The sequence below is a fragment of the Aptenodytes forsteri genome, unplaced genomic scaffold (genome assembly GCF_000699145.1).
Source record: "Aptenodytes forsteri isolate BGI_AS27 unplaced genomic scaffold, ASM69914v1 Scaffold284, whole genome shotgun sequence".
Taxonomy (NCBI): Eukaryota; Metazoa; Chordata; class Aves; order Sphenisciformes; family Spheniscidae; genus Aptenodytes; species Aptenodytes forsteri.
In genome coordinates this window covers 572,935-584,064 of record NW_008794445.1, presented here as the reverse complement: position 1 = coordinate 584,064, position 11,130 = coordinate 572,935, and the positions used below count along the sequence as shown (strand labels likewise).

At 41.0% G+C, this 11,130-nt stretch overlaps 1 protein-coding gene across 1 annotated transcript in view; it reads right to left on the bottom strand.

Moving 5' to 3' along the window:
• Positions 1-248: 248 nt before the first annotated feature.
• HMGXB4 (HMG-box containing 4) overlaps positions 249-11,130 on the bottom strand; it is a 14,869-nt gene continuing 3,987 nt past the window's right edge. The window contains 8 exon segments of the mRNA XM_019474837.1: positions 249-2,724; positions 4,697-4,819; positions 6,176-6,345; positions 6,908-7,013; positions 7,308-7,372; positions 7,884-7,965; positions 9,309-9,392; positions 9,395-10,443. Coding sequence (XP_019330382.1) covers positions 2,680-2,724; positions 4,697-4,819; positions 6,176-6,345; positions 6,908-7,013; positions 7,308-7,372; positions 7,884-7,965; positions 9,309-9,392; positions 9,395-10,443 — 1,724 coding nt within the window. The 3' untranslated portion in view covers positions 249-2,679.

Genomic DNA, 11,130 nt, shown 5'->3' with positions numbered 1-11,130 from the left:
ACGCCGCCACGCCTGACGTCCCGCGCAACGCTCGCCCCGAGCCCCGGGTGCTGTTCTCGCCTCGACGCCGCGGGCCTGAACTGAAGCGAGGCAGCAGGCAGGGGAAATGCCGCGACGGTGCCCGCGGTGCCGGGTGGTACGTCTGCCTTCAGAAAGGCCCCCAAGCGGCCAGCAGCCTTCGAGCGGCGTTTTCGGGTGAGCTGGGCTATCGGAAACGGTACAGGCTGCCTGCAAACGGCGGGAGTTCGGTTCCGAGAGCTCGGAATTGGACGTGTTTTGCTGAGAAACGCTAGGTACTAGTAGTAACGGCAGCCGCAGGAGAGACAGCGCGTGCCAGAAATGAATGACAGTACTCCAAATGTTAAAAAAAATTATATTGTAAGTACAGTACAAAAAAGTTGCCTTGTACAATTGTAATGTAATCGGGATCAAACAGCAAGGAAATAACAAAAATATAAAAACTGCTAAGTCTTGCCAAAGTTTTCCCTCTGGTACCAAATACCGCAAGATACAGATTATACAAAGTGTACAAATTTTAAATAAAAATAACCATACACCAGGGTTGTGTGTGTTTCTCCAACTCCTCAAGAGTTTTCCATTGTACAGACGACAAAGCTAAAGCTGATCCCCTTCCGCTCCTCACAGAGCGGATCTACCCCTTCACCACGATGCTCTCGGTTGTAAAGGGCTGGAAAGAGCCAGTGATTTTGTGCCGCTCCCAACAGCAGATGCTTCAGTACGGGCCAGGATCCAAAGCAGGATCCGACCGCCTCCCTCCTGGGCCCTTCCCAGTTCCAGGCTCGCTGGGATTAGTCACGTATCGTTAAAACATGTATGCTCTGGTCTGAGGCTCGGGTTGAGAACTTGCACTGTGGTCCAAGAACCTTCTGCCTCCTCCACGGACTGACTGAGAAAAGCTCCGTAAGAGACAGACTACCTTGTACAGACACAGCTGGGGAATACATACTAAAGAGGAATGGGGAGAAAAACCCTCCCGCACACCTGAGGATTTAATTTAAATACGATTTGGGGCTCAGCCACAATGAAGGACAGCTCACTTTCAACTACCCTGAAAAACAGAAGCTACGCTTCAGACTGGAAGTAGAAAAGTGCTCTTCTGTCATTTTAAAACTGTTATAAGGCTGGAAAGGCTAGAGTCGAATTGTATTTCAGATGTTCCACCTGCCTTCGCAAGATAGCCTGTTTCTACAGACACTTAATCTTCCTGGTGTTTCCCCATACAATGCCAACGCTTACTACTACACACATAGCCGATTCCTGCAGGAAGTGGGGTGAGGCAAACTTGGTTCCTATTTTCCACACACTGTTGGTGGAGGGAGGGGTTTTTGCTTTTAAATTATGTATATACATACACACACAGAGAAATATACAGGATAAATTAAAATCTGTTACAGATATTGGTAAAAGTTAAATACATACGACATGAACACCACATACATATACATACAGACACACAAAAGCCTATATGAGAATCAAGTGCTCTCCTGCGGCTCCTCTTCTAAAGGAGCAGAAAAACAAACACCAAGTATGTGGCTGGAAGGAAGGGGAATCGGTCCAATCAACCCACATGTGCCTTACTCAGCCGTAACTGCTTCAAACTGGTCATTAGCCGCAGCCTCACAGCAGCACCGTGGCTCTTTCAATACTGCTGGTGAAAGGGATGGGGGATCAGCGATCTCAGAAACCAAAGCTAGCTGTTCACAAAACAGGTGCAAGATGGGCAGAATCAATCCCAAGTTTTTCCCATCTGCTTCCACCCTCCTCTCCATCAAAGCAGGCTGACCACGCCCTGGAAAAATCAGCAGGAGGTTCATTCTCTCAAGCCAATGCAGTTGGTTGATATATCATGCTAATGACGATTTGGGCGCAAGTCCACAAGAAAAGGTTAAATTCGTTGTCATCTTCCACTTTACTTCAAATGCCAGCTACCAGACCAGCCAGCTGATGCCGACAACTTTCAGTTATTACTGACTGAAGAGGAGGGGTTGTAAGAAGTGACCAAGAGGCAAAGACCTCTGTATCTTTGATCAGCTACCCAGCTTTCCGCTCAAGCAGTAGATTTTAAACTGAAAAGCAGTTAGAAATAGGGCTGGTGAAGAGTTCAGTTCTATTCCTTGGTCTGAAATATATTATCATCTCTGCCGGCCCACAGAATATCAGAATACTTTAGGTTGGAAGAGATATCAGGAGGTCATCTGGTCCATCCCCCTGCTTAAAGAAAGTCCAAGTAGAGCAGGCTGCTCATTCAGTTTTTGAATATCATCAAGGATGGAGAGTCAACAACCTCTCTGGGCCACCTGTTTCAATGACCCCTCTCGTGGTGACATTTTTTTCTTTATATCGAGAAGTCCATTCTCTGGCTGCTTCCCCCAGTAAAGGATCTGAATTTAAGGCGAGTATCTCAAAAGCTTCCTGAATCTTCATACAAAATACTTTCAGATTGGAGGACATTTCACCCACCAGCACAAAAGGGTTTTCTCAGCTTAACTTCACAACTTTTCATAAAATAGAAGTCAAATAGTTACAATCCTATGTATATACTATACAGATATAAAACTTTAAAACCCTACACACGGAGCCCTTCGGGAGTGCTGGCGTAGTGCCTATGTACACAAGTCAGTTATGCAGAGGTTGAGTACATCCCAGGATCCTTTCCCATCAAAGTCCAGGCATGATGTAGGCGATGTTGTCTAGTGTGTTTGACTGGGAAAAGAAATTCAGTATTTTTTAGTGTCGGGTAATGACTCAAAATCCTTAAAAAATGACACAGATGAGGGTACTAAGCATGTTCACTTGTCTTACAAGTTACCATATGATGAGACAACCAAATCTGCCTAGTCATCACCACCACTGCTAGGCTTATTTTCATATTTTTGGAAATGTAAGTTAACTAAGCATAAAGGTAGCCTCAGTGTTTGCAAGCACCTGGAAACAATGAAAATGCTTGAGGCTTTCCTCAAGCGACCTCCTCCTTACGAACCCCATACTCTATCTCTGAATTTGAAACAAGCCAGATTGACCATATCACATCAATCACTGGAAAGACTGGTGATGAAGGACTTGTGCAAAGTGATCAAAGTTGTAGCATATAAAAAAAAATTACTTGACTTTACATTCACAAGTCCTTTATGAAATTCTGTAGTGTAAAAGTAAAGAGAAAAACCCTCAAACAGACCCACTAATAGAGTGTCAGATGGGAAAAAGAAGTGCCCTCCAGTTTTCCTTGCAAATTGTAATAGAATTCTGAGAGTAAGAGTCCTTCTTGTGCACATCAGAAAACAAGACCCAGCAGTGTATTATCTGTATGTTATTCAGATGCAGTATTTCAGTAAGCTCAAGCCTGTGGCTGGATGGCTGAAGAAGGCCTTAGGAATACCATGTTTTAATTGCTGGGAGCTGGAGCTGCACCAGTTGTGATTCTAGAATTTAACAATGCCACCTACTGACTGAAAAGATAAATTGCGTTCTACATGCAACACAACCACTGACAATTTTATCCATGTCTTAAAACACTGCTGTCGTTATGTATCTGATGGTAAAAATCAGAATAATTTATTTATTATCAAGTCCGAATGCCAGTTTTCAGAAGTGAAGGGTAAGTGCCTTAATCCACCTAAAGCTCCATTGCTCCTTGTAACAATAAGTTGATCAAGTTGCCAATATACACAACATTAGTCATGTGGTGTCATCGCTCTGAATGCACTTGGCAAGCAAGAAGGAAAAAAAGCATAGGATGTTTTTCCATGGCTTAGGATGGGAACACCCCACTGACTCAGCTTTTGTGCAGACAGCCAGTTTGTGGGAGCTCACAGCCTAAGCTGTCAACTTTGTTGTTGTTGTTCATAGCCCTTTCTCAAAATGAATCAATGTTCGGGCTGCCCTATTATAACATGCCAATTCATAACCCATTTTTGTTGTTCTCTCTGCCAGATTTATTTTTAATCTCTTTAACTTTTTCAGACTATGTATTTATTTTTCATTTCTGCTCCTCTCCTTCTCTGCTTTATTCGTGTCTCCTGTTGGAGGCATGACTCCTGATTCCTTTTATGCTGCTGCCATCTTAATCTATGTCCACATCACACTACATATATGCCACAAGCTGTTGCTAAAACAGGGCTCAATATTAAGTGTAGTTTTAAGTGGAAAAGAACCTGTAGTTATGCAGTTCCTTAAAACACAGACTATTTTTCTTTCCTTGGAGAAGGTTACAGCCACATGTAAAAGGCCCTACTCAATCACTTTAGGAATCCTGAGATCACAAGTTATTTTTTATGCCACTAAAGGAAAAACAGATTGTGTGATACAGAGCAGCTAGAATGTGGTTTTCATTTTTATGGAAAATTAGAACTTTCAAAAATACTGGTATGCGTATAGGCGATTTTATTTGATTCAGACAGATCGATTCAGTCACTGAAACAGGATCTACACACACTGCAATCAATGCTACAATTATTAGTTCAGTTGCCACTGGGAGAAAAAATGTTGCACAATACTGTACAACAGTAACATCTTAAAGAATTTCAAGAAATATTCCTCTATAAAAGTGTATGACCAAGACAATTTTCTTATTGCCCTGGAATTATAATCACATCATAAGACTGATTCATCAAAAAACTCTAGCTGGACTCTACTGAAATTAACAGTGCTAGAATGGAAATATCCACAAGGAACTCACCAAAACGTGCTTAGGGCAGCCATTCAACTCAGGTAGTTGCGTGGTCAGACATGCTAACGGGCCCAAAGCACAGATGATTGAATCCAGAAGTACTGACAAACTTCCTGAAACAGCCACCATTCCCTGGAAGTAAGGAAAGAAAAAAACGGATAGGGATGAGTAGTGGAAATTATGGTTCTTTCACAACTGTATTGATCCTCATGCAGATACAGTATCTTCACTCTAGAGCTCCTCCAGTCTACTTTCATTATTTACACAGAGACAAAACTATGCCACGCGCTTCACAGAGAGACTGCTGGCTTAGAAAATTTAAGAATTCAGTAGGCAACATACTGGTGTAGGAAAAAAGTAGGGAACAGCAGAAAAGGTCAGACAGTTGTCAGTTGCATAAAACACTTAATTCCACAATTTTTTGTAATGTAATTTCTTTGCCATTTCGTACCATCTATTTTGTTAACTACATGAGTCCTAAAGACAATAGGTTTTTTATTATTGAAGTCTAAAGAAATGCTAAGTCTAACAAATGCTTTAGTCATTGATATACTTTCAGGAAGGGGAATTTGTTTGTGTGCCTTTCTATAAAGGGGAAGATTTTACTCCGGTTGTTCCTCTGAAGAATGACCTCAATCAGTCACACCAGAAACAAAACGCAAGAACATTTATTTTACTGCTTATAAAACAAGCAAGCATAGTGGGATGAGTTGATCACATTAGCCATAAAATTCAATGAGATTATTTGAGCCAAATACGTGTTCCCCTTACAGGCTGGGCTGAGTTCTGAAAGTGCCTGTGTGTGTGCATGCATAGAATCACTACCATCTAACAGAAGGAAACCATTAAAATGGTTTAAATAGTAGATGTGGCGCTTAGGGACATGGTTTAGTGGTGGACTTGGCAGTGTTAGGTTAACGGTTGGACTTGATGACCTTAAAGGTCCTTTCCAACCTAAATGATTCTATGATTCTATGATTCTAAAATACGACATCTTCTACGTTACCAGGTAAGTTGAAACAATAGTAGCTCCTATCCAAAGCACTGGCAGTACGATACTGCCAGAAAACAACAGGACATGCAAAAAACATCTTCGTAAAGGCCTTCTCTGATGGTTTTCTAAGCAGGCTTGAGACAGTAACAGAAACTGGACCGGAGATTGGCAAAGATAGCAAGGAAGTACCAGATCCAAGGTGAACATGTAGTAAGAGAATACTGAAGAGTTTGTTGAACTAAGAATTGCCTTCAAGGACCTAGAGCTGCAAAGGACCTGTCTTTCTTTGATGCCTACTGTTTACTGAGAAACAAGGCTTTTTATTTCACTGAAAACAAACAGCAATGCATCAAAGAAACACGACGCACCATCTCTAATTCCTCTTCCTTACAGAAAAGCATTGGCTAAGCTTTTAAGTAAAATAAGATAACAATCCCCCCCAATCCTGTGTGTAGATTACATGACATCACCGTGACATCGCTGGTTACACTCACCTCTGTTTCCTGCAGTCTGTGTCCAATGAGGCTCAGAGATTCACCCAGCAGCTGTAAGTGTGCAGCTACATCAATAGGATCTGTCTCAGGGACTTTGGCTGGTGAGGAAGACACCACCACGGTGGTGGTGGTAGATTTCTTATGAGGGGAAATCACTCCTGTTGGAGAAGCTGGAAACACACAAATTAAAATTCCATATTCTCTTATTTCATTCTTTTACTTACAAGCCTATTTACTTAGTAAAGTTCAAATCTCAAAGGCATGAGATGCTTAAATAGTTCTGTGGACCCGGTCCTGTGGTCTTTGGAGTCAAAACTTTCCTTTTACGTGTACAAAGCATCTGCCTCAGCTGAATGCAATTTGGGAGATTTGGTTTGGGAGATTTGATAAACAGAGATGCCAAGCCAAGAACAACCCTTTTTCCTCTAGCAGCAAACTAATCCCACTGGAACTTCCCTGCTGCCTCTTTGTATTTTACATTTCAACCCCTAAGCTGCTAAAGACAGTCCCATTCTAGAAATTAGACAAGGAAATCTTTTAAAAAAATGCTGACGTCATTCTCACTCTCACAGAATGTTTGTTTTTGAGTAATATGATGAGTTAAATGTCAAGACTTGTGAGAAAGCAGGTAGGCGTGTGAAGCAGGAAAGGACCCTTGTTCCTTATTCCACAGGCAACACTATCTTCCCTGTCCAAGAAAGAAGACCAGAGCAAATAAAGTGCAACAATTACCTTTTATTTTTGGTGCACCATCTGAAGATGATGCCTTTCTCTTCACAGTGGTGGCCTCCGCTTTATTCTGCTTGTGTTGGAGATACTGAGCTTTCTGTTTCCAGATCTGCAGTTACCATGGTATGAAAAGAGAGATTCATAACATTAGGTAATTCTGTTACCTGATGCCAGGACCTGGAGGCAGAATGATGTTATGTAGCTAACTGGTGAAGCAATACCGTAAGAAGAAAATGGATGCTTTTATGATCACAAGGGCAAGGTTTCCATACTTTCCATCTTTACATACTTTGGGGACATAGGTAGCATTTTTCAAGGTATGGTGGCAATGCTGCCAGCATCTTCTGACCTAAGCACCTAGTTTACAGAAATCATTTTACAACAACATCTCACACACACTCACCAGTTTATCCTTCTCAGGTAGCTGCTTCCACACTTCTGCCAGTTTCTTACTTAATTCTCCAAAATCTGGCAGAAGGAAAGAAGAAAAATGTTTAAAACAAATGTTTAAAACAAATGAAATCATAAAATCATGGAGAGAACATAGGAAATTTACTGGCCCCTGCATACACATCTAGGAAGCAACCCATTCCACAACTGGAACTCTCCACACTGCCCTGAAAATGATTGCCAGTGTGCATTCCCCTTACTGTTTAAAATTAAAAAAGAAGCTGATACCATGAATATAGTGTCACACGTCTATATAGAGGAAAGCGACACAATGAATATAACTCTTTAAGTAAAGAAAGAGCGAGCTAGCAATTTCTTTATCCAGATTCACAGCTTGGATAAAATGCAATGAAATCAAATAATGAGATCCACTCCTGTCCCCTTTGCCATCTCTTATCCAAAGAAAATTGGCAGATTCTTTGCATTCTGTCAAAATTAAGAGGTTGGTACGAAACAGAGGTGGTATGTTCTGCTAATTAATCTGACCAGCATATAATCAAGAGAAGGCAAGGCTAGATTATTCTCTCACCTATTCCAGGGTGCTCAGACACAATAGTTGTACGATATTCCTTACAGAACACTTGATAGGCAGACATGTTTTTCTTCTTTGGCTAGTCAGAAGAAGAAAAGGAAACAAAGATTTTTAATTATAATGAGACCTACTCAAATTTAATAAGAATGTGGCATTTATTCAAGACTTAAAGAAAGAACTTGATAGGCAGACATGTTTTTCTTCTTTGGCTAGTCAGAAGAAGAAAAGGAAACAAAGATTTTTAATTATGAGACCTACTCAAATTTAGTAAGTATTTGGCATTTATTCAAGACTTAAAGAAAGATGTGGTGCTTAGACGAGGAACCTAAAAAAGCAGTGTTTTACATGTTCTAGGCTGAATTTAGTGTTTATGAAAGCACAGGAACCAGCCAGAACCAGTCTTAGTGCAAGGCTTATCTTGCAATGACTCTGTCAATGCATTTCATTCATAAGTTACAAAAACCTGCTATTCTAAATCCAGGATCAACATACAACTCTGTTAATATATCTTGGTTTTAAAACTTAAAATAATAAAAGAAATGTATCTGTCATACTATTCACAATACCTATCATAGATCTGTCAAAACAATTCAGTCCTCATCATGTTTTGTTCCATGCCTTGCATCCTTACAAAACACTTCAAATTGGCAGGAAAATAGACAGTGTAAGTACATTGACAGCAGAGGCAGAAGTTGTTGCTGAGCTATGATCAGAGAAAACTTACCAAACAGAACAGAATAATGGCTGAACAAATTTAGGCTATGTCTGCCCATTTCCTGACACAAAGCAACTCTTGTCTATCTGAACATACAGAAATGGCTTTTCCCCATTTATATACTTACACAGCTACAGTTATATCACCTGCAAACTCACTCATATGCTAGCTACCATTTCTCCTACTCATATTTTTATACACTAACCATGGAAAACTGAATTTATGAGTATAAGACAAAACTGGGAATGTGGTAGTCTATAAGAATTAGAATTTCATTTGAATAGAGGAGTAAATGGGTAAATATCTTCACTTTTCAGGTTAGAGCTCGATTCCTTTTTACAGGAACTGTGATGATGGACTAGATCACTAGTCCAAAAGTCTGCCTGGCAATAGCTAGAACCGGTTACCTTAGAAAATGATGCAGTTGTGCTTGGTACATAACCTGTACCAAGCAAATTAAGTATAACCTTTTCAAAGAACCTCTATCAGCTAGAAACTGCCTGTGCCACAAAACCAGAATGATATATATTCCTTTTGCTACAAACAGAAATCAGTGACTGACACATTTTTCCAAACATGCTTCAGCGAAACCATCGATCCTGGTATTAGTTATCCTTCTGTTTCAATTTAACATGCCTTTGTAATGGAGTGCCTAATTCACCATTGCCCATCACCCAATTTCTATTTTCACTCCAATTTTTCCTTACTTTTTCTCTTTCTCTTTCCTTTTCTTTTTCTCTTTCCTTTTCTTTTTCTCTTTCTTTTTCCTTTTCTCTTTCTTTCCTTTTCTCTTTCTTTCTTTCTCTTTCTCTCTCTCCCTTTCCTTTTCTCTTTCCTTTTCCTTTTCTCTCTCCTTTTCCTTTTCTCTCTCCTTTTCCTTTTCTCTCTCCTTTTCCTTTTCCCATTTCTCAGCTTTGTCCTTCTCCTTGTCTTCCTTTTTCCTCCTCTTCTCACCTTGACCATCTGAGTGAAAAACAGCAGGAGGAGGTGGAGGAAGAACATAGGGGGTACTAGGAGGAGGTGGTGGTGACACTGTTACTTCTGCTACTGCCACAGGAGCATGCCCCGAACTCTTTTTAGACTTAGAGTGCTTCTTCTCTCTGTGTTTCTCCTTGTCTTTTTTTTTCTTACTTTTTTTTGACTTCTTCTTCTTCTTGATTTCCCGGTAGGAGTCATCTATCACTAACTCTCCAGCCTCCAACTCCCCACCAGAAGAGGAACCAGATTCTGGTGGTGCCTCCATACCCGAAATCTCATACTCGCTGCCATGGCCCTCTGAAAAAAGGGATGTGTCAGCACCAAAACTCTCAGAAGGTGGATGTGGGTCCGGAGGTGGTTTGTGCTTCTTCCGGGATGACTTCAGGAAGCTCTGCAGTTCATGACCCAGCAGGAATGAGCCTTGCTCATCTCGAGCTGATTTCTTTGAAGATTTCTTTGCAGCTGCTGGTGCTGAAGAGTAGGAGAAAGAATCATCATCTGCTGCACTACTTTTCTCTTTCGGTGAAAGGATGAGCTTCATCTTCAAGCCATCAGGTTCACGAAGAGTAAGTGTCTCTGTGTTCACGTAGAGAGGTTTCATTTTTTTAGATTTGTGGAAGCTGCCATCGTCTACTGAGTGCTCCCCACTGCTTCCACTCAGCTTCTTCTTGTGGTGCTCCTTTTTGCTTTCGGAATGGCCAGAGGAAGAATAAGATGATTTTTCAGAGGTCTTCTTTGAAGACTTTGAGCTTGTGGCCAAAGGTGAGGTGATAGCCTTGAGTAAATCCATGGTTGTATCAGCTGAGGATGGGCTAGAAACTGCTTTTTTCTTCTTCTTTGATGGTAGATCCAAAGGCGAAACACCTGAAAAAGATCAAGAGAAACGTACATCAAGATGATTCCCCTAAAGACAACATTACTCTAGCCCAAAGAATTGAAGGGGGAATCCTGTAAGACTTATGATTACAGCTAACAGATTTGCATCCTGGCTTAAATAGAAGATCTCTGAAGCTTGTAGCCAGCTCAGCGTGGCCTTACTGATACAACTGAGGAGCTGTAATGCCTGAGCTGGTCAAATAATTTAAGGCAGGAAGAGAGAGTAGGAAAGTTCTTGAAGTTTTGTCAAACTCTGTATTCTATTGCGAAATAACATATTTTGATGAAAATGTATCTTATTGAGCCAGAAATTACAACTCAAGTGCAAGGTTTTCATGCCATTTTTAGCCAAGGTGAGACCAATGAATTGAAAATACAAGCTTTTTCATTCTGAAAATAGATTTTGACAAAATTTCAGCTTGGCTTTCTCTTTTCATTGGGCCAAAAATAAATCTTAAACCTGTTAAGCTTTTATGAATAGAATTGTCATTTTCTGGCCAGTTAGTCTCACCTCTGTGCCTGGGAAGATCATGGAACAGATCCTCCTGGAAGCTATGCTAAGGCACATGGAGGACAAGGAGGTGATTCAAGACAGCCAGCATGGCTTCACCAAGGGCAAGTCCTGCCTGACCAACCTAGTGGCCTTCTATGATGGAGTGACTACATCAGTGGACA